Here is a 24,794-nt window from a genome sequence, read left to right as displayed (position 1 = left end):
TAAGACCTGACATTCCACTGTATTTGATGAGCTCCGACTTAATTTCATCCACCCCAGCTGCTTTATTGCACTGCAGTCTATTGACCATTTTCTCCACTTCCTCAAATGTGATCCTATTTCCATCATCATTCCTATCTCATTCTACCTTGAAATCTGAAACATTACTGATCGCATTTTCACCTACATTGAGCAACTCTTCAAAATATTCCCTCCATCTGCCCAAGGCATCCACAGGATTCACCAGCAGTTTTCCTGACCTGTCCAAAATACTTGTCATTTCCTTCTTACCTCCCTTTCGAAGACTGCCAATTACACTCCAGAATGGTTTTCCAGCAGCTTGACCCATAGTCTCCAATCTGTTTCCAAAGTCTTCCCAAGATTTCTTCTTGGATGCTGCAATTATCTGCTTGGCTTTGTTTCTTTCTTCAACATAACTTTCTCTGTCTACCTGAGTTCTAGTATGTAGCCATTTTTGATACGCCTTCTTTTTCCTTTTGCACGCTGCCTTGACTGTGTCATTCCACCAAGCTGTTTGCTTCATCCTACTTTTACACACTGCTGTTCCAAGACATTCTTTAGCCACTTCTAGTACTGTGTCCCTGTACCTTGTCCATTCCTTTTCCAATGACTGTAATTGACTACATTCAACTAACTGGTACCTTTCTGAGATTGCTGTTATGTACTTGTGCCTGATTTCCTTATCGTGAAGTTTCTCCACTCTTATCCTCCTACGTATGGACCTGACCTCCTGCACTTTCGCCCTCACTATCCCAATTTCACTGCAGATTAAATAATGATCAGTGTCATCAAAGAATCCCCTGAATACGCATGTGTCCCTCACAGCCTTCCTGAATTCCTGATCTGTTATTATATAGTCAATGACAGATCTGGTTCCCCTGCCTTCCCAAGTATACCGGTGAATGTTCTTATGTTTAAAAAAGGAGTTTGTGATTACTAAGCCCATACTGGCACAGAAATCCAAGAGTTGTTTCCCGTTCCTGTTGGCCTCCATATCCTCTCCAAATTTACCCATAACCTTTTTCATACCCTTCTGTTCGATTTCCAATCCTGGCGTTAAAATCACACGTGAGCAGAACACTGTCCTTGTCCTTTACTCTAACAACTACATCACTGAGTGCCTCATAAAAACTATCCATCTTATCTTGATCTGTCCCTTCACAATGCGAATATACTGACACAATCCTAATTTTCTTGCTAGACACTGTCAAATCTATCCACATCAGTCGTTCGTTTACATACCTTATTGCAACTACGCTTGGTTCCATTTCTTTCCTGATGTAAAGCCCTACACCCCATTGCTCTATTCCTGCTTTGACTCCTGACAGTTAGGCCTTGTATTCTCCCACTTCCTTTTCTTTCTCACCCCTTACCCGAATGTCACTAACAGCTAAAACGTCCAGTCCCATCTTACTTGCAGCCTCTGCCAGCTCTACCTTCTTCCCAGAGTAGCCCCCATTGATATTAATAGCTCCCCATCTCATTACCATTTGTTTGCCAAGTCGTATCTTAGGAGTCCCTGGTTTGTCAGTTAGAGGTGGGACTCTGTCACCTCCAAAGGTCCGAGGCATTTTGCTCTGATTGTTGCCAGCATCATATTTAAAGTATCAGGGAAGCAGGTTGCTAGCCTTACTTGCCCCGAGTCCCATTGGGTTTTACCCCTAACGGCTGAGGGACTAACCGGTGGATTTGGTAGTCTTTGCCGTATGAGCACAAAGGTGTCCACGACTCAGAATATGTCCGAGATGCCCAGCCTTATTCCAAAGTAACTGGTATCCCGACTGTCGGGACCACTTACTTGGCCACTCATACGTTGCCCGTGGTTTTATCTATCTTATAAGCTAGGAAATTATTTGTAAGTTTTATAAATATTAACTTTGTAGTTATAAAATTGAGGTGTTGGAAAGGGGGGGGGGGGGGGGATAAACCTGTCGGAAGAACAATTGAGATAGGGCTGATGTTAGTAAACTTCTGTTGGAACAACTTCATGTTGAGAACCGTCTTGTTTGAATCTCATAAAAGAATTAGATACACCTGAAAATCTAGAATGGGTGATACGAAGGTGAATTAAATATAAATGGGATTTTTGTTCCTGAGCATAAAATGTTGGTAGGACTAGACCCGCACTTCTAGTATTGTTGGATGGGTCGATTAGGAGTGGGGGGAGCTGGCAGTTACATACTTCCAACACCTTCGACACTAACACTTATTATGTTGGAGCAACAGGTCCACCCCTCCACTGTGCAACACGTAGTTAAAAAATTTCTTGCTTGTGAAAGAGTTCAAGTGCTGGAAATTTTGTAGAGATTAACTGCACAGTTTGGTGATAAAACATTGTCAAAGATGCATGTGTTGGCCTGGCATAAAGAATTCAAGGAATGACAAGAATGTGTTGAAAATCAGCAACATGATCACTGTTCTCAGACCAGCATTACAGACGAAAACATTTGTGTAGTTCGAGTCATTCTTGAAAACGGTCGACAGGTGAGAGTATCAGAAATTGCAGAACAGATCAGAATAAGTTATGAGAACTGTGAGAATTGTCAAGTAATCATCACAAATGACCTGCAGTTCTGTAAAGCGTATTCCAGATGCATCCCATGCCTTATGAAAGAAAATCAGAAACTGGGGCAGTTGGAGACTTGTCAGAGGCTTACAGCAAGGTTTGCAAAAGAAGGTGATGTATTTTTGAGTTGGGATCATCACCTGCATTATTACATTGCCTAATCCAAACAAGCCAGTAAGGAGTGGCGGAAAAAGGGCAAGGGAGCCACAGCAAAAGTCAAGATGAGTTGTCAGCTGGCTGGCAAGGCATTTTTTTTTCGATCAGCAAGGCACTTTGCTCATTGATTTTTTTGCATGAGCAATGCACAATCAGTGCTGCTTACTACTGCCAGCTGTATGGGAGGGTGAGACCAGTCCATTCAAATGTCACTCTCCTCTATGACGATGCCAAGCCCCATATTGCACCTCTAATTGTCTCCAAACTACAGGAAATGCACTAGACTCAACTTGGTCATCCTGGTTATTGCCTGGACTTGTCACCCTGCAATTTCCATTTGTTTGGACCACTTGAAGAAGTTCTAGTACAGCACCGAATTTGGAGATGATGAGGACATCGGGGAATTCGTGCTCCATTGGCTCCTGATGCTACCAGCTTCAGTCTACAATGCTGCAATAAGAAAACCTCTTCACTGGACAAAACTTATTTTTTAAGCAGGAAACTTTGTAGAAAAATAAACTATAACTACCTTTTTTTCTGCAAATATTTTTTTAAAATAAAATCCCATTTATATTTGATTCACTTTTGTATGTGTTACCAGAGCACCTATTTATTCATCCAACAAAGAGATAAAAGCATGTAGCTTGAGAAATGCAAGAAGTTACCCAAGAGCAGATGTCTGCTTGGATCACAATCTAGATTTTCGAGAGTTGTGAGACCAAAGAAGGGGTGGGGGGATTTTCAATTTAGAAACATCAGGGACAAAGGGGAAAATCTAATGAAGCAGAAAACCATTTATAGGAGAAATTAGAGGTGGTAAACAAGGTATCATCAATGAAAGATTAAAAAGTGTGGATGGAAAAGGGAAGGAAGAGCTATTAGGAACATACAGGAAAATATATTCAAAGGGAGAATGATGCAAAACTTCAAATAATACATGCTACATTTAATTACTGTAAAAGGGGCAGTGAAACAAGTGATAGGACTAAAGATTGGAGAGACAGAGAATAAGGAATTTTTTGAATAACGAAGAATTTTTGAATGACGAATGAAATAATAAGAAAATCGAAGAAAGAAGGAATTGGAAAAATATAAACATGAAAGAGAATGCACAAAAATTTAAATAATGAATTATGAGAAGAGATTGATTCAGCCAGACAGAAGTGAGTTGAGGAAAGAAGATCAGGAGAGTGTCAAGGAGAACGAAACTTCAGATAGTAGGATGGTGAACAAAGTAAAGGAGAAGTGGAGAGAATAACTGGGCGATTATACGAGGGAAGAAGTAGATAGAAGGCAAAATATTTGTCGAGGAAGACAGGCCACGTCATGAACGTAAGAAAATGGGAGGGTTACAAGTGCCACCATTGCTCAATCAGTTGAGCAGTCTCCAATGGAATCAGTTTGTGAAGGAGCAGCTGTGCTTCAAGTGCAGCAGTCAATAATGTCTGTACACATTAAAAAAGAGTGGGAAATGTAAGAATGTAGACTGATGTTTGTGACCGAATTATCTTCCGAAGACACAAACTAGCACATTAACAGCCTGTCATGTTGTGTTTGCCCAATTTCCAAACAGTGTGTCTTGGTCAAGAGTGTTATTTCATGATGAATGTAAAATATGTCACAGTTTACACAGAAATAATTGTTTTCTTGACCAAGGGGAATCGTCTTTCTGTGCAAGAGTTGGAAAGGAATCCATTTCATGTTGTGATATGAGCCAAGATATTATGATAATTTTTGTACAGACCGTAGTCTTTTGAAGAGAACCTGAGTGGAAGTTCTTATTTTGACACATGAAAAATGTGATTAAACCTCACCTAGAAGACAAGGGAAACATCCATGATGTGTGATCTACGCAGTTGGTGACCTCCAGCACACTTCGCTGTTCAGGTGCACAAATTACATGACAAACAATTTTGAAGTCACTGTATTGGGTATGTTTCAACATCATCTCCAGCCCTAATGAAGTGGCCACCTTGGAGCCTGGACATTATCATACCAGATTACTCATTATAGGGAATAATTAAGTCCCGCATGGCTCAACATCAGTACAAGACCAATGAAGAAACGTGCAAAAGTTTTGAAGAAACCTTTCAAAGCACAATTCCTAATGTGCTCTGCAAAATGTCAAGGAGGACATGGGGACACACAGGTATATGTGCAAAGTATGATGGTATATATACATATCCTCAGAATACATTGTAATTGCTCCAGTATACTGTTTTGATCTCCAGACTTGGGGACTTCTCAGACAGACTGTATATCAAGCTGAACAGCATCATAGGAGAAGAGCTGTATATTTCAGAAGAGGTTTAAGCATGAGAAATGCTACTGGTGTACTAAGACTCCTATGTGAGTTGTAAATTGAAAAGAATAGGAAGATTTATACTCATTTTTATTGATTTGGAAAACTCATGGGATAGATGCTTATTAGCATCAGCTGGAGATAAAGCAAAAATGCAGAGTCAGAATTGATGGAGAATAGCAGACGGAGTAGGATGAGGAGTCAGGCAAGAATGTCACATGTCACCTGCACTGTTCAACATCTATCTGGAAAAGATCTAGGAGACTGTTTGGATAGAATAAGAGCCGTATGTGTTGCAGGAAATAGAGTGGGGTTAATACAGTTTGCTGCCAGCTGGTGTTGTTGGTGGAATACAAGAAAGTGCTTAATGAAATGATGGAAGATGGAAGCAGCAAATGCGAAGCACTTGGAGTGAAAGTAAATGAGAAAAATACTAAAACCATGATACTTTGCGAGGTCACAGAAGACTACTGCAGCATTATTGCTCTTAGCTAATAATTTGCCTAATTCTCAATTAAACAGTTTACCATAACTGTGGTGTTTCTCTTGGGCTGAAAACCAAATCAATTGCTTAGGTTAATGATATATTTTGCAGTATAAGTATGTATGAGGATAAATCATATATAAACAAGAATTATTTTAGAAGTTTGTTAAAGCTTCAGAAAAATTCATCCATGCGAACTTAATTTTCTTTATAGTCTTTTAAATGGGAAGCATGTTTTTTGCAGCAGATGAGCATTTTCTTGGTCTTATTTTCGTAAAATGAACAGGGCTGTGACAGCAGCCAGTTGCACACGGACACTTTGACAGTGCCATTGCCATCAAATTTGTGTCCTCCAGCTGCTTCCGTTGGTGCTCCACACAAATGAAAATCGCAAGGTGATAAGTCCGGCTGTAGGGAGGATGTTCTAGTATGGTACAGAACAATTCTTGAACATTTTCTTGAGTTCAGGCAGCTGTGTGGTGTCGTACATTGTAATGAAGCATTATCACATCCTAAACTGAAAATGTACGTCTTTTCGTATGATATGTACATTTTGTTTGGTCCACAATTTGGCAGTAGTATACAGCATTCCCATTTTGATATTCGTGGAGAAGTTCAATTACAAGACCTCCTTTAAAATTAAAGTAAATAAAAAAACTGTTATGGGAACCTTCCCTGTGGAGAGACTGCTTTTGGCTTTGGCGGGTGCAGATTCGGCATTTTTGTGCCATTTCATACTGCTTTTTTTATTCCAGGGTTTAATGGTGCGATCATGTTTCATTGCAGATCACAGTCCGGTGCAAAAAATGTTCCCTGCAGTTAATTGAGTTTCAGTAGCTGTTTGCACTCTTCGAGATGATGAAATTTGTGCTCTGTGGTGAGAAGACGAGGCACCTATATTGTGGACACTTTCAGAAATCCAAGGTTGTCAGTAATGATCATTGAGCACTACTGCGGCTTATGCCAACCTCAGTAGCAATTACAGCAACTGTTACTCAGTGATCGTCTTCAACAAACTGACTAACAGTGTGAATATTTTTCTCAGTCATGCTGGTCCTTGGGTGTTGGTGAGCTAAATTCTCAAATGCTTCTTGTCCTCAAAGAACTGTTTGTGCCATAGTCTTTCTCAGGGTATTGATCTCGAACAGTACCACAAGTCTTTCAAAATTTCAGGTGGTTTTACACCCTCTGTTTTGAGAAACTTGATTACAGTGTGTTGCACGATGGGTGATGCTACCTATTGCTCTGACATTGTGATTCTGATTAATGAAAAAATGTTCTAACTGTGGAGAACAATCACTGGAAATGAAAGCAACAAAGTGCAGAGATCATGCTGCTCTCTGTTTACAAAAAGCCACATAAAACATAAATTCCGGTTTATATTTGATTCACCCTTGTATTTTGTGTATTAGTTAGCTCTAAAACACAGTATTTTTCTGAAAACTATGAGCACACAATGACTGTGACACTCTGGAAATTTATTAGAGTTCTGTTTATTACTTTTTGTTGAATGTGTTATCAAAGGGAAAAAATCATTTCTTTACTACACTCCAATAATATACTTGTCCTATGAAATACTTACATATTTTGGTATATTAAATTATGATATGATTTCATAGACAGTGAAAAACTAATTGTATTTCATTGTTCACTGCAATGGAAGAGATATTCTGTTTTCATGATTCCACTGTTGACTCTATGTCAGTATTTTTTAATCAGCTCGTATGAACAGGTGTTGCAGGAACTTGAGTCTCGTCATGGCCAGTCAGAATGGCTCCAAACGGCTTTTATAAAGGAACTATTTACCTGTGAGTTCCCTTTACCTGGACAGGGTTTGCGTTGCCATAGTACCGGTAAAGCAACAGGTAAGTTAATTTCCAGTTAAACAAAGATTTACTGCTGCAAAAAAAATTGTTCTAGGATTTGCAAAGTTTTAAATTTTAGTTTGGTAAAACACTTTAAAACTCAGTCACATATTTCTATCATATGATCTTTACTGAGGATGAGGACACCCTATCCACATTCATCTAGAACCTCAACACCTTCTCCCCCATCCGCTTCACTGCTGTTCCTCAGTCCAACCAGCCACCTTCCTCGATGTTGACCTCCATCTCAAGAATAGGTGCCTACCAACCATCAATAATGTCACAATTGCCACCCATTCCATACCAAGAAGCCCCTGCCATAGAGCACAGCTACATGTTATCATCACATCTGTAGTGACGAGCAGTCCCTCTCCAAATATATCAATGGTATCACTGAAGCCTTCATGGATTGAAATTGCTCTTCCAACCTTGTACAGAAACAGATATTCCATGCCTTGTCTCTCCAGTCACATACCACTTCCTACATATGTACCATACAGCCACTCCTCTCGTGACTCAGTACCACCCAGGACTAGAGCAGTTGAATCACATTCTCTGCCAGGGTTTCGACTATCTCTCGTTGTGCCCTGAAATGAGGAATATCCTTCTCAATTTCCTTCCCACCCTTTCCACAGTGGTATATTCTGCTGTTCATTGAACCTACACTGTATTGTTGTCCATCCTTACCCCTCCTCTGCTCCTATCTCCTTGCCCCTGGGCATATACCTTGATGCAAGACCTGCCCATCATCCTTCCACCACCAACTACTTCATTCCAGTCACAGGTGTGTCTTGTCCCATCAAAGGCAGGGCTACAAAAGCAGTAATGTGATTAGCGAGCTATCTGTCCGCATGAATGGCAGACAAGAAACTGTGATCCATATACAGCTGTACCAGCTAGTTTCTGAACATGCTTGCCCAACACATTTTCACTTCAGTGATTGCTTCACATCCTGCACCATCTGGATCCTTTGTACCAACAAGAGCTTTTTTTGAATTGCACAGATGAGAACTCTCTCTTCAATTTATCCTACAATTCCTGTATCCCCCGTGGCCTCAACCTTCAAGAGTCCATGTCTTTCACTTACATATCCCCTTCCCTGCTCCCACTGTAACATGACACAACATTCTATTCCACTAACGTAGTTTTATTCTCCTTATTTATTCTCTCCTTTTCCATTCCCCTCCCCCAACCTTTTCCAACTGCACTTAGCAACCCTGCCGTGTCCCCACCATGCTCCCACAAGCGGCACTATACTTTCCTCACCCTCACCCTGCTGCCCCTTCCTCTCCCTGTCCCATGCCTTCTCTTACACCCACCACCCATGCCTAATTGCTATTCCCACCAGGCACAGTTTCTGTCTGCAGTCCAGCCAGAGACAGTGTCGTGTGTGTGTGGGTTGTGCTTGTGTGAATGTCTGCATTTTCAAATTTGGAAGAAGGTATTTTGGCCGAAAGCTTAAAAGTACAGTAGTCTTTTCATTGTACCTGTCTGTGACTCAGCAGTTCCTCTGTATGGTGAGCAGCAATCCATCCTTTTCATTATATTGCTGCTATTCCATCCAAGACTTTCCATTGTTTAATTATCATGTGAAGACTACAGCGTATTCCATAGAAGTAATATTCTGCTTATTTATTGCCAGAAGTGGAATAATAAAGACATAGTGCCTTCATTATATAAGGATGAGGAAAAGTGCTAAGGAAAGCATCTTAATTTTTGGTGCATGTCAAGGGTCACTTGGACCTTGAATAGTGGCAAGAAAAAGGAGGGAGGGGGGGCATAATATATAATATGTAATGGGAACTGATTAATAATTGCTGCTTGAACAATCAAAAAAACTGGAAAGAATAATTGAAAGAAATTGGAAGGTACACATAACGTGAGTGAACTTTAACTGCCACTAATATCAACAGACCTTTGAAGTCAATACATTTTTTGATTAACATTACTAAATTTATGTACTTCTTATTCCTGCTACCACTGTCATGTGTAGAACTTAGAATGACAATACTGGTTTCGGATTGTCTCTCCTCTGCCCACACAACTTCTACTTTTCTGCTTCAATCCTCGTGATGCAAGATTCTCGGCACGGGCAAAATGATGAACAGATGTGGTTATTAATAAACTTCGTCTCCCTAATAACCTTTATAATGCTTCTTTAATGTGCAGTTAGAATACACATTTTTGAACAATATTAATGTCTGCCCGCTACCACTTATAAAGACAAACAGGTGATGATAGAGAAATTAATCAATTGAAGAGCGTATCTCTACTTGTTTTATTTGTATCACAAGATTATCGCTTGTACTATATATATATAAGTGCTGGCAGGTCGACAGACACACAAACAAACACAAACATACACACAAAATTCAAGCTTTCGCAACAAACTGTTGCCTCATCAGGAAAGAGGGAAGGAGAAGGAAAGACGAAAGGACGTGGGTTTTAAGGGAGAGGGTCAGGAGTCATTCCAATCCCGGGAGCGGAAAGACTTACCTTAGGGGGAAAAAAGGACAGGTATACACTCGCACACACACACACACACACACATATCCATCCACACATATACAGACATAATGATAATATGATTCGTTACAATCCCCCGCCCCCAACCCTGGCTGGTACGGGCATAGCCTTTAATTTTCGGCCATTTCAGGTATCCTATATAGTTATCAATTCATATGGGCATGTCAGCTTCCCTTAACACATACATACATACATAAGTTTTATTTCACAACAAAGTGCTTGCTGGGAACACTTAATCTCATTACTGTCAGTATCTGCCCAGTGTTCAGCTTGCAAAGCATGCGCTCACAGCTCGATGCCCGTTACCGTCCTAGCTCACACTCACATGTTTAATACAAAGTCAGAGTGTCCGTGTCGTGCGTTCAAAGTAGCCTTCACTGCACAAAAACGTGAAGCTTGTGTTCAGCGGCGTGATCCTCTGTTCTATCAAGAAGATATGTTTCTTGCTGCTTTTACGACATTGTCGAGCACAGAAAATTCAAGTAGCATGAAATATTGTCATCTTCAGTTTATCACGTGCACACCCATGTATCTCCAAAAGGAGATTTATACTCGTAGCGACAAACAATTCGCGGTAGAAACGGCTTACGAAGTCACCGCCACACCTTTAATAGCGGGCCGACCAGTCCGCTGGAACAGTGAACAGAAAGATGAAAACCCAAACACTCTGATTAAATAGAAGTCGGTACTTATCTTTATTGACGAAGATACAGAAACACAATAGTGAACTCCGTGTCTACAGAAATCTGTCTAGTTCGAGTCGGAGCGGCTAGGTCAGCGTCGGCTGACGACAAACAACAACTCTCCTGCGATGAACACACAACTGATTAGCAAGTACACAATTCGGTGGCGAGTATACAACTGAGCGGCGAATACAGAAATGTCCTAGCGCTCGCGACTCCAGCGCTTAAGAAGCCAGAAGCCAGCGGTGGCGCGCGCAGACTTGCGGCGATTTGCTGTCTTGCTGGCGCTGCTTATGCGGACGGCGTCCGGACTTTGATGCTGCCAACCTTTTGGCAGCGGGCTCGGGTGGCATTACTGGCTAGGATATAACACTCCTCCCCTCCAAATCGCCGCACCGTCGTTGAGTAATAACGTGGCGAGCGTCGACGGCAGGGGAGGGGTCTGGCCGCAGGCGTAGCAGAAGAGACCGGGGCGGAGACTGTTGTCGGTGGCAGTTCCCGATCCGCACCCCAGCATTGGCTGCGTGGGGCCTCGGGAAACACCGACTGAAAACCGAGGTCAGGGTGCACGCCTGTGACCACGGGCGCAGCTTCTGGTACTGGACGCGACGGGGCGTCGGGACCCACGAAGAGAGGCAGCGTCTCCTGACGCTGCGTCGACGGCAGCTGAGTGGGCGCCGGACAAGGCGCTGCGGTGTCAGACTCCTTGGGGGTGCCCAAGGAAAGCGGCTGCAGGACAGGCTGCACAGCCACCGCTTGGGAAGGCGGCCCGGCTGAGGGGTCGACGTCCATCAGCTCCGAAGGTGGTGGCGACTGGAGAGGGACAGCAGGCGCCGGAGCGACCACCTGGGGCGCTCCCGGATGAAGCTGCGCGGGAGGCATCAACGGGACGGGCTGTCGGCGGGGTAACGGCAACGGCTGCTGCTGCTGCCCTAGGGGCGGCAGCGAAGTCGGAAGGCGCGGCTGGAACCCGCCGCGGACCAAATCTGTGGACAAAGAACGAGCGGCAGAATCCGGGCGGCCAGCGCGGCGCAACTGGTTCTGATGCCTCCTGTGCACCCCAGTAGCACCTTGAACAGAATAAAAACCGCGACCCTGGACACTTATCACGGTACCACGTTCCCAATGACGGCGACCGTGATAAACTCTGAAAAAAAACGGCGTCATTGCGCTGAAAACGCGTGCGATGCTCAGAAGCGGCGGGTCGATCCGGGGGGTGCAACAACCGTAGTAGGGTGCGATGACGACGGCCGTGGAGAAGCTCCGTAGGCGAAGGGCCATCGCGTGGCGTGGTCCGGTACGACGACAGGAACGTGATGAGGGCCTGCTGACGAGAGTGCGTAGCACGAAGGCAGTCCATATGATCCTTGAATGTGCGTACAAAACGTTCCGCTGCACCATTCGATTGAGGGTGGAACGGCGGAGTAAGAACATGGCGAATGCCATTGGCAGAACAAAAACTTTCAGATTCAGCAGAGGGAAATTGTGGACCATTGTCAGACACTAAAACTTCTGGGAGACCCTCAATACAAAAAATTGAAGTCAACGCCTGTATAGTTTGTGCAGACGTTGTAGACTGCATGGGCACAACAAACGGAAAATTACTAAATGCATCTATCACGATGAGCCAACGAGAATTCCAATATGGACCAGCGAAATCAATATGTACTCGCTGCCAGGGACCGGCAGGGCGTGCCCACTCAAAATAGTGTTGAGGCGGAGCAGCTTGGTGTTCGGCACACGTCGAACAATCTGTAGACATCTGCGTAATCTGCTTATCAATGCCGATCCATGTACAATGACGGCGGGCAAGCTGCTTGGTGCGGACCACTCCCCAATGACCTTGATGCAACAAGTCGAGGACCTTGGATTGGAGCACTTGGGGAACCACTACACGAAGCTGGTCATTCTCGGTGCGTAACAGCAAAACTCCGTGCGAAACAGACAACAGATGACGTTGCGGATAATAGCGACGAACCACAGGATCTGATATGTCCTTTGCCTTGGACGGCCAACCACGTTGAACAAAACGTAATAGTAAACTCAGATGAGGATCCGTAGCTGTCTCACGTGCCACCTGACGATAATCAATCGGAAAATCCCGGAGGGATTGATGCTCATCGGCGTCAATCTGATGGCAAGAGTCTTCAGAGGAATCGAAGACATCATCCGCAGCAATCGGCAATCTAGAAAGCACGTCAGCGTTTGCATGCTGAGCTGTAGGGCGATACAGTATCTCATACTGGTATTGTGATAACAAAAGAGCCCAACGTTGTAGTCTCTGAGCTGTCCGCTGAGGAACTGGTTTAGACGGATGAAACAGTGACGTCAGGGGCTTGTGATCTGTTACTAAATAGAATGGTCTACCATAGAGGTAGTGATGGAATTTTGTGACACCGAACACAATAGCCAACGCTTCCTTGTCCAATTGGCTATAATTACACTGAGCTTTGTTTAGCAATTTAGATGCGAACGCAATAGGACGTTCGGTGTTACTGACTCGGTGAGACAACACAGCACCGAGGCCGAAAGAAGAGGCATCACAAGCTAACACCAGAGGCTTGTTAGGGTCGTAATGGACCAGACAACGATCATTCAATAAAGCCTCTTTAAGCTGCTGAAAGGCTGATTGGCAATCAGCTGACCACACAAACAGAACATTCTTACGGCGGAGACGATGCAACGGTGCAGCAATCTGTGATGCATTAGGTATAAACCTAATATAATATGTCAATTTGCCAAGAACTGCTTGCAATTCATTCAGATTGCGAGGGGCGGGCAAATCACGAATAGCTGCTAAATGTGACTGGGAGGGATGAATGCCTTGAGCATTAATAACATGTCCCAGATACTCCATCTCCGTAAGGAAAAATGAACATTTATCGATGTTGCAACGTAGGCCTGCCTGAGACAACACTTTAAACAAACACTCCAAATTACGGAAATGTTCAGCAGGCGTCCGACCGGACACAACAATATCGTCTAAATAGTTGCAACACGATGGCACATTAGCCAGAAGTTGTGACAAAAAACGCTGAAAAACAGCTGGAGCTGACTCACAACCAAAAGGCAAACGCAGAAAACGGAACAACCCCAACGACGTGTTTATGACAAAATACTGTTGTGATTGCTCGTCGAGGGGCAATTGCAAATATGCTTCACGGAGATCAATTTTGGAAAAGAAACGAGCTTCCCCTAACTTATCCATCAGCTCGTCCGGTCTAGGCAAAGGAAAAGAATCAATGACAGTCTGAGGATTAACTGTCGACTTAAAATCAGCACACAAACGTAACTTGCTAGACGGTTTCTTTATAATAACTAAGGGAGAAGCCCACTGGCTCGCTGAAACGGGTTGAATAACACCGTTGTTTTGCCAACGACGAAGTTCATCTTCTACAGGTGCCCGGAGGGCGTGAGGCACTGGACGAGCACGACAAAATCGAGGCTGAGCATTATCTTTTAACGTAATATGAGCGGCAAAGTTCGCAGCACAACCTAGTTCGTCTTTAAATATGTCACTGTATTGTTTACACAAATCGGTTATGCTGTCTTGAGGAACAACAACAGAATTAAGTTGCAACACATTGTCTTGGATAGACAGGCCAAACAAGTCAAAACAGTCCAATCCGAAAATGTTTACACTGTCTGTAGCGCGGAGCACTGTGAATGAAACTGTTTTTGTATTGCCACAGAATGTGGCTGGCACGCTACATACACCTAACACAGGAATTTGTTCTCCACTATAAGTAGCCAAAGAATGTTTTGCCGCTGAAAGTTTGGGGCGGCCGATAGCCGCATACGTAGCACTATTTATGAGAGTCACAGACGCACCAGTGTCTAATTGAAAATTGAAGGTCTTATCCTGGATGCGTAGCTTCACAAATAGTTTATTACACTGTCTCTGGATCGGTGCAGTGGAGGCGGAAGACACAAAATCAGCGCGTGTAGCGCGTGTTCGCTGCTTACGACAACTCGGGGGTTGGGCGGGTGGAACAACAACTCCCGCTTCACTTGCAGTCTGTACATTACTTTTTACAGCGTTTGAATGACGCTTGGGTCGCATAGCAGAGGGCTGGGTGGGTGGCTTATTGCGAACAAGTTTATTACCCACACGAACCGTGGAAGAGTCTTTAAACGCGACCTTCTGGGCGGGCTGGCTTTGAAGAACATGAATATCCATGGGCTGGGCAGCACTAGAATTGTTCTTGCGTTTACGCAAACAAACAGTCTGGATGTGTCCTTTCCTTTGGCAAAAGTGACAAACCGCGTTTCTTAACGGGCAACGTTCACGAGGATGAGCAAGAACACACTTAGGGCAAGACTTAACTCTATCATTTTGCACACGCGGCTGACGAATGTGTTTAACATGACGCGGCCAGCTTGTGTTTACAGTCTGACTCTGCCGGTGGGGCCGCTGGCGTGACATAACTTGCTTAGCACAGGCAATTTGAGAAATACATGGCTGATCTAACTCACACTCAGCATAGTCAAAAGTATCTTGGGCTTCAATGATGTTCATCACAGTCTCTAATGACGGGTCAGGCAACTTTAAGATAGCAGCACGAATACGAGAATCTGCAATGTTTTGAGTAATAGCGTCTCGTAACATGACATCACTGTAGGAAGCTCCACACACACAATTAAATCGGCACTGACGGGTGAGGCCCCGTAAATCTGTTAACCACTGTTTATTAGATTGATGTGGCAGTTTCTTTAATCTGAAGAACTTGAATCTGGCTGCTGCCACATGAACTCGCGACTCGAAATACTCAGCAAGCTTGTTAACAACAACGTCATAGTCTAAAGCTTCTGGCTGGGATTCCGGGAACAACTTACAAAGTAGTCGATAGATTTCCACGCCTGCAGTGGAAATTAAATAAAGCTGCCGCTCAGTACCTGTGATTTTGTAGACTGTCATGTGCGCCTGCAACTGCGCGAAATATTCTCGCCATTCTTCTCTTGATGCATCAAAAGCACGGAAAGGTGGTGCTGCCTGTGCTTGTTCCTTTTGTGTTGGAGGATTAGCCGCTTGTTTGGCGATTGCTTCCACCAGACTTTGTATTTGCTGACTCTGTAACAAGATCAACTGTTGTAATTCGGCAGACATAGTGAACACAAATTAAACCAGCCCCCAAAATTTTATCGCTATAATTAGTATAACCAGAAACAAGTTGAACCAGCCCTGCACACGAGTTCGGAAGACCTCGTCGCCAGTTTTGTGGCGGTGTTCGTAGCGACAAACAATTCGCGGTAGAAACGGCTTACGAAGTCACCGCCACACTTTTAATAGCGGGCCGACCGGTCCGCTGGAACAGTGAACAGAAAGATGAAAACCCAAACACTCTGATTAAATAAAAGTCGGTACTTATCTTTATTGACGAAGATACAGAAACACAATAGTGAACTCCGTGTCTACAGAAATCTGTCTAGTTCGAGTCGGAGCGGCTAGGTCAGCGTCGGCTGACGACAAACAACAACTCTGCTGCGATGAACACACAACTGACTAGCAAGTACACAATTTGGTGGCGAGTATACAACTGAGCGGCGAATACAGAACTGTCCTAGCGCTCGCGACTCCAGCGCTTAAGAAGCCAGAAGCCAGCGGTGGCGCGCGCAGACTTGCGGCGATTTGCTGTCTCGCTGGCGTTGCTTATGCGGACGGCGTCCGGACTTTGATGCTGCCAACCTTTTGGCAGCGGGCTCGGGTGGCATTACTGGCTAGGATATAACATCTCCTACACACACTTAACATGTTGCAGGCAAGTTTTGTATGTTTTTTCGCTCTGTTTTTAAGCGTCTTTCATACCGTGCATTACACAAAGTTTCTCAAGTACCCTTTCCACATACTATACACATTTAAAAAAAAAAAAAATACAACTACAAAAATAAACTTATCCTATTCATTTGCTGACATGCCATTATCGTTGCTTATATAAGTTACTGACTGGAGTATTCTATTTCAAATTCTGAAGGTGGCAGGGGTTAAATACAGGGAACGAAAGGCTATTTACAATTTGTACAGAAACCAGAGGGCAGTTATAAGAGTCAAGGGGCATGAAAGGGAAGTAGTGGTTGGGAAGGGAGTGGGACAGGGTTGTAGGCTGTCCCTGATGTTATTCAATCTGTGTATTGAGCAAGCAGTAAAGGAAACAAAAGAAAAATTTGGAGTAGGAATTAAAATCCATGGAGAAGAAATAAAAAATTTGAGGTTTACTAATGGCATTGTAATTCTGTTGGAGACAGCAAAGGACCTAGAAGAGCAGTTGAATGGAATGGACAGTGTCTTGAAAGGAGGATGTAAGATGAACATCAGCAAAAACAAAACAAGTATAATGGAATGCAGTCTAATTAAATCAGGTGATGCTGAGGGAATTAGATTAGGAAATGAGACTCTTAAAGTAATAGATTAGTTTTGCTGTTTGGGAAGCAAAATAATTGACGGTTGTCAAAGTAGAGAGGATATAAAATGTAGACTGGTAATGGCAGGGAAACCGTTTCTGAAGAAGAGAAATTTGTAAACATCAAGTATAGATTTAAGTGTCAGGAAGTCTTTTCTCAAAGTATTTGTATGGAGTGTAGCCATGTATGGCAGTGAAACATTTTCAATAAACAGTTTAGACGAGAAGAGAATAGATGCTTTTAAAATGTCGTGCTACAGAAGAATGCTGAAGATTAGGTGGATAGATCGCATAACTAATGAGGAGGTACTAATAGAATTGGGGAGAAGAGGAATTTTTGGCACAACTTGATTAGAAAAAGGGAACAGTTGATAGGACATGTTCTGAGGCATCAAGAGATCACCAATTTAGTATTGGAGGGCAGTGTGGAGGGCAAAAATCATAGAGGGAGACCAAGAGATGAATACACTAAGCAGATTCAGAAGGATGTAGGTTGCAGTAGGTACTTGGAGATGAAGCAGCTTGCACAGAATAGTGTAGCATGGAGAGCTGCATTAAACCAGTCTCTGGACTGAAGACCACAACAACGTATACCTTATAGTCTGATTGTCATTTTGTTTTAATACATTTTGTTAAATTATAATTTCATTACATTGTTCAATTACAATTATATGAGTACATTTTTTGCTCTCATTTGGTTTTACATTCTTTACGTAACATTCATATAATAATAGATTCTGTTTTCCTTTATGACATAAATTGACATACATTTCATTTCAAATGACAGTGACTTCTTGTTGGAGCATATTTATCAGTTTCAAAGAATTAAGAAAATAAACAATAGTCGCTACAACAGAGTCTATGTGCTGCTCAAATAATTGTGTGTGGCCTCACCTCTCTAGCATTCTCCAGGAAGGATATACACACTACATGGTTGTGGAAATTTCACGGAAAGGCATTTATGTGCTCAGTTACATCTCGTTACTGGTCTTAACTGTGATCCCAAGAACAAAATAGTTTGCTGTTTATGAACACAACTTAAATCTGACAATACCAGTTGTATTGAATACTTATTCAGTGTTTAAAGTGTAGCTCAGTATTTACTTGGTATGTTCATTGTATAAAGGATAACCTTTTCATATGCTGAGGTATAAGATTTGTATCATCAATACTGTATGTCATGTGCAATGAGCATAAAACAGTGTTTACAAAAAAAAAAAAAAAAAAAAAAAAAAAAATCGATATAAATCAGGTGTTTGACACGTTCAAGGGTAGTCAACACTCACAGTAGTTTGGTTTTGACCCCTTGATTATTTGGTAGAGCTCATCCTTCGTTCAGCATCGTGATATGTGATGTACTGCAACTGTTTTCTTCTACACATACTTTCACACTATCTTATTCATACGTATCATAAACTTATAACTATATTTGTCCTGCTGTGCAGTCCTTCTTATTTTTATATGGTACCTAACAGTGTACAAGAATTTATCTTTCTTCACTTTAGGACATGTCACTACATCTTTCCCTGGAAGAGAATCTTAATACTAACTTAAACTAAATCTTCATAAATAACTGTACAGTGGCTTGATGGCTAGTAATACCTCTTCCATATATTCAACGCTGTATTCATTTACTTCAATGTGCAGTCGTGCTATCACCAACTCATTTAACGTCATGTGTGCCTCTCTACTTACCTTATAAATCTATATAATAGAGGGAAACATTCCACGCGGGAAAAATATATTTAATTCCTGATGAGGCAATAGTTTGTTGCGAAAGCTTGAATTTTGTGTGTATGTATGTGTCTGTCTGTGTTTCTATCGACCTGCCAGCGCTTTCGTATGGTAAGTTTTTAAATATACCTTATAAATCTGAAAGATAAAGTGTATTATAGGCGTGCTGCGACCTCTTATTCAGTTTGCCGCTTATATTGTACTCACTTATTTATCTGCAGCAAGAGTTTCCTGGTCTCTGAATATAATTAGTGTGTCTACTTTCAGTACTTAAATTTGTAAATATATAGATATGATATATATAGTGGGCTAACTTCAGTAAATATTTCGTAGTTTAGGATCCCTTTCCGTGTGTATAATCCCTTAGCTTATCTTTGTTTGTGTGTATTGTGTAGATAGTCGTAGTTGTAGTATAGACTCCCCCTTAATTTTCTGTGTCCCTGTTTATGCAATATGCTTTACTAATGTTAGTACAGTCTGTAGCTCATAGGATTTGTTTGTTTTGGGTGCTCCAACACTTTCAGCTGTGTCTGTCTGGTGCACACGTGCTCCGGTTTGCTGACTAGCTTTCCCCCCAATGCACATGTGTTGTGTCGCTCTGATACCACTAATGTCGCTGCTAGTTGTGTATTGTATTGCACGCTACCGTGCATTTCTCCCATTCATCTACCTTTTTGCATCGAACATCAGCTCATTTGGTGCAAATCCTGGTGATGTATGGGGAAGGTTGTTAACAACTTGTAAGAAAGGAGTGACATATTCAATCCACTTGATATGTTAGCGAGGTATATAGGTCCACACACTTTCTTACCACCTGTAGCACTCCTCATCTAAGGTTGGGGAAATAACAATATTTACCTATTTTGTCAGTGCATTTTGCAGTGCCATACTGGCCCCAAATATTTTGTGTGTAAAGATAAAATCATCCACATAATGCTCTGGCAAACACATGTGCCATTCTTCTAGTTCAGGAGGGTTCCTATGGAACAGAACATCTTTGTGAATAATGAAATATCTTTTTAACTTTTCATCACTGTTATGTGTAAGTTTTGATCTTACCTTGCTCCAGCGTGTGTCTTCCTGATGTAATTGCTCCATGTGTTCGCACATGTGGACATAGTGTGGTCGGAGTGTTTTGTCTGCCATCAACAAGGCTCTTATTTCACCTTCCTGCTCTAAAAGATTGTTGAATTCCTCTGAGTCTTGTGGTAGTTGAAAAAGAGCATCAGCTATTAAGTTTGGTTTCCTTATATATACACTATTTCAAAATTGAATTCTTGAAGATACATACACCACCTGGCTATCCATCAGTGTAGCAATTTACAAGTTAACAGAAACAATAGGGACTGTTGATCACAGTATACTTTTGTGTGTTTACCCCAAGTGAAATATTCAAACTTTTTAAAGGGCCAAATTACAGCCAAACCCTGCAACTCCCTGACTGAATATGAACATTCAGTTTCAGATAAGGAGCGACTGGTGAAGCTGGTGAAGCTAATTACTTTAGGCATGAGATTTCCCTCTTCTTCTACCATTTGAAAAAGGCACACACCCAAACCGTGAGAAGACGCATCGGTGCATAAACAAAAATCTTTCTTCATGTCAGATTCAAATAAAATATTAGCATTTAATAAGGCTTGCTTGATGTTCTCGAAATCGGTTTGACATTGCTTGTCGCATAACCGAAGTCTGTTTTTTCCGAGAAGATTAAGTAAAGCATCACTGTTCATAAGCTATTTAGGGATGAATTTCCTGAAAAATGACACTAGTGTTGAGTATGCCTTTAATTGTCTCATGTTTTGAAGAACAGGGCAGTTCCTAATGGCATCAAGTTTTTTAGGTTCTGGCAATATGCCTTCCGAAGAAATTGTGTGTCCTAAGAATTTTACCTTTTCTTGTCCGAAATTAGATTTCTTGAGTTTTGGTGTTACTCCATATTTGGAAAAGTGGGTCCATATTTGTTTAATTAATCTTATATGTTCTACCCAAGAGGGCGTAGCGACTAAAAGGTCGCCCATGTATACTGTTACCTTACTCAAAAGTTCAGGCCCTAGCACTCTGTCAAGTGCAGAGATAAATACACCAGCACTTACATTCAATCCAAACGGTAATACTTGAAATTCAAAGCTCCTACCCCCACTTATGAAGGTGGTATAATTCCGAATTTCTTCATGTAGTTTTGTTTGCCAATCCGAAGACTGGAAGTCGATTATAGTGAGAAATTTAGCATCATGGAATTTCTTAAGCTGTTCCTCTAAATTGTCTGGACCTGTTCGAACCGGTACATTAATCTTATTAATGTTACGTGCGTTGAGGACCAAGCCCACCTTGCCAAGCGGCTTACTCACGACCAAAATAGGACTACAATAAGGTGAAAATAATGGTTGTGTTATGCCCTATTCAAGCATCCTGTTAATCTCTTTTCATACTGCTTCCCTCTTTGTCCTTGGTATAGGGTATGAGGTAGAACAAAAAGTTTCATGAGGATACACTTCCATTTTGTACGCAAAAACCTTAATAATACCTGGTATTTTTTCAAATATATGTATAAAAGCAAGTATCAGTTCCCTAAGTTCCGCTTGCTGTTCTTGAGACAAGCTCTTTGATTCACCTACCTTTGTGCTTACTGTGTCAACGTTTACTTCTTCTGCTGCCGACTGTTCGTTATTGTATGTGTTGACAAACATAACTATGGGATTTACCAACTCAACTTCACAGTCATGAGTAACTTCAGTTTTACATCTAGTAGTACTTCTCTGATTAGGTCTATTACAGATAATTGGTTATTTACAGTGAAATGACAATCAACTATTAATTTCTCTATTATCAAAAAATCGCATGCTACAGAAAATTGTCCTACTTGTACAGGAATTAAGGCTTGTATCTTGACTCATTTTGATTTCTGACGAGAGGCATTTTGTACCTTGCAATTTTGCACTGGCAATGTGGGTATGCGCCCACATTTCTTCGAGTCTTGAAAGAATCCCTGAGACATCAAATTAGTCATAGCACCTGTGTCAAGCACAATGGGTACATCAAGGTCAAATATTTCGGCTTTAATAGTAGTTTGTACCTTGCTCTCTTTCAGGTTTTTCTGTGTACCCTCATTACCTTGATGCAGATCATCTCTCACATCATTACCATGATTGTATCTGATAAAGCAAGTCTCGATCAAGCTCGTGTCCCCACTCTCCTCCAAGGTCACAGAATGGTGGGATACCATGACTTACGGCAGTTAGTATCCTGTGAGGCTCATGACTGAAATTCTCTTTGCCTCTGCTCATTATTTGGCATATGTGTGTTCCTTTGCTGGGCGAATTCCGCTGTCTGTGGGTTATTTGGTTGTCTGTTGTCGTTTTGCATTTGCCGAGCCATCAGCTGGTTATTGCCAGTAGCTTGTGTCTATACATATTGTACAGGCTGGCCATACGCTACTCGCCTGTTGTAGTTGTTTTTCCTAAATTTTTGCCCATTCCTTTTATATCCACCTTTGAATTTATGGCTTTCTCTATTGTTGTTATGATAACCGTTACCATTACCATAGGTCTGTGTGCGGTAAGGTTTCCATCCGTGTTGTACTACGAATCCATTGCTTACTTGTTGGTCCATAAAACTCTGTGGCGCTTATGGTGTATTAAATTAACAGGCCTGGGTTTTACTGGTCTATCTTCACATATCAAATCTATTGTGTTCAGTACAGATAAAAAGTATTCACCGTTGTGTTCCGGGATGGTAATGGCTTTTTTCCTTAATGTGGGCAGGAAGACGGCTCTTTAAAAATTTTCGGCACGTCTACTTGCAATACCGGGTTCATCCAGTGTCTGCTTTTATTCAAATTAAGCTTCCATACCTGCTATTGAATGGTTCTGGGTTGAATACTTCATGTCTGAGCCTCTCTTGGACAGCCTCAGACCAATACTTATCCAGAAATGCTCTCTCAAACTGTTCGCAATAGTGGCAACGTTCCGCCATGTCCTTAGCCCATAGCAGAACGTCACCCTGTGTGTATATCCAACAACAAATGTAATTTTCTGGGCTTCAGTCCAGGTATAAAGTAAAACATTTCGAAATGCTCTAATGAAGACCACAGGGTTCTTTTCCCTTCATAGATAGATATCGGAAATTGCCGATGCCTAAGTAATCCCTCATCTGCAAGTAATGTTGACAAACACGCTGTGCTGTCAGTAACAGGTGTGTTTATGTTCGCGTGTGGTGTAGCGCATGGCAACTGCGCTTGCTCGACAGATGCAACTGCCAGCAGGTGTTGTTGCATTGTGCAACCTTCACTATTTTCCTTCGATGGGCTAGCCCCATATTGTGGGTAACCAGTGAAAGCATCTAACTTCTTTAAAGCATGGGTTTATTTTCTGTCATATGTTGTTTTGGAATGTCAGTAGTTTTAGCAACTCTGCCTTGTAACCTTTCCTCTGCTTCCTTCAAACCTGAATCTATTTTAGCTAAAAGTTCACTTTCTTTCTCTTTTAGAGCTTCTTCTACAGTATCTACATAAATTTTGCACTCTGACATTACCTTTTCAGCAATGGTGCTGCCCTTATCCATCATCCCGGCTTCAGCTTTTTCAGTTATATCTTTTACATCTGCACATAACTTATCTCTCTGGTGGTTTTTTAATTTTTTTATTTTATTTTATTTTATTTTTATTTTTTTAACTTAACTGATACATTCTTAGACACAACTTGTGTGTATTTCTTTAGGTAGGTTTTTGCATATGTTTTGCAGCTTGCTGACTGCGTTCATCACATTTTTTACCGATGCATCCACTTGGGATTGCATCTCCTGAATTTGAGAATATGCTTCACTTAGGTTTTGTAACTCACCTGCAAGTTGTTTGTTTTAGTTGTTTACCAAGCTCTGTGAACTTCTCGGATAATTCGGTATGTATAGTTTAGCTGACCTCACTGAACTGTTGACTAATACTATTCTTGAAATCATTAAATGCCTGGTTTTGCTGTGTAAACTGTTGTGTTATTAGTTGCATGAGTTGTATCAAATGGTGTGTGTCACTAGTATTTGCATTGCTTTTATGGACTGTTTCCCGTTCTTGCGTTCGCTACGTCATGAGCACATAATCAAAGGAATATTCGCTGTCACACGCTTCAGTTTCACTATTTGAAAAAATGTTTCCCGGTGAGAACTGAGATATTGTGTCATCGATTGTCATAAAAGAGATGTCAGGATTAGTTGTATTACCAATGTTATCAAGTTTTAATAGTGGGACGCCAACCTGGTTGTTTTGATAGCCATCAGCCAGTTCACGAGTTGGCACTTAACTTTAAACTGTTGCCAAGCTCGGATTTTCGACACCAGGGCACACACCACTGCAAAGTGAAAAATTCATTCAGGAGCTATTGTTTTTGGACCTGCCCATGGCCACATCATTAATGAAGTTGCTGATTTGTTAGTGCATCAGAGCAGACTGTCCAATTTGTCTACAAGTAGTGGTAAACCACTCACTGCCTTGTAACATGACGTAAGGACGGTGTTTGTTAAAAGGCCCTAACTCACAGGAAACAGAGATGAATGTTGTGCCATGTCGATGACAGTCTCTTTCAAAGCTGATAATAATTGCTGTCATCAGTGTCTTCAGGTCTATCTTGACCAGTTTTTCAATAAACATTGTGATGGGAAGGAGCTGCATACAATGGACATTGTGTCTTGTCTTTCTTCAGCAGGCCAAACAATGCAGGAAATGACCTGGAGGTACGAGGGTCTAGTTCAGTCCAAAAGTGAGTCTGCAATGTTGCCCATAACTTGGGCCCACTCATTCAAGTTACCTTGAATGTAAACCAGGACAATTATTTCCACATCCTTGGTGTCCAACTGTTGCTCTTCCTTGTACATCTTCTCGATGAGTATGCTGTGGGCACTCTCATCTTCCAAGAAGACAGCAGCTGTGTTCACAGGGCTGCACACACGAGTTCCTGGTATGATAAGCACCAGACATCCTATCACACCTCGACTGGCCTTGTGTTTTAGATTTATTCTGGTTAAGTGGCATCTTATTCCCTATCAATATCTGAATAAAGTTTTCTCTAGAAGAT

General features: G+C 42.0%; 1 protein-coding gene across 1 annotated transcript in view; it reads left to right on the top strand.

The window, feature by feature from the left end:
* The window catches only part of LOC124711272, a 139,327-nt gene that overhangs the window by 73,332 nt on the left and 41,201 nt on the right, over window positions 1-24,794 (top strand). Inside the window, exon 6 of the mRNA XM_047241256.1 lies at window positions 7,259-7,391. Coding sequence (XP_047097212.1) covers window positions 7,259-7,391 — 133 coding nt within the window. The remainder of the gene's footprint in view (window positions 1-7,258; window positions 7,392-24,794) is intronic.

The sequence above is a fragment of the Schistocerca piceifrons genome, chromosome 8 (genome assembly GCF_021461385.2).
Source record: "Schistocerca piceifrons isolate TAMUIC-IGC-003096 chromosome 8, iqSchPice1.1, whole genome shotgun sequence".
NCBI lineage: Eukaryota > Metazoa > Arthropoda > Insecta > Orthoptera > Acrididae > Schistocerca > Schistocerca piceifrons.
This window is presented reverse-complemented; position numbering and strand designations above follow the sequence as displayed.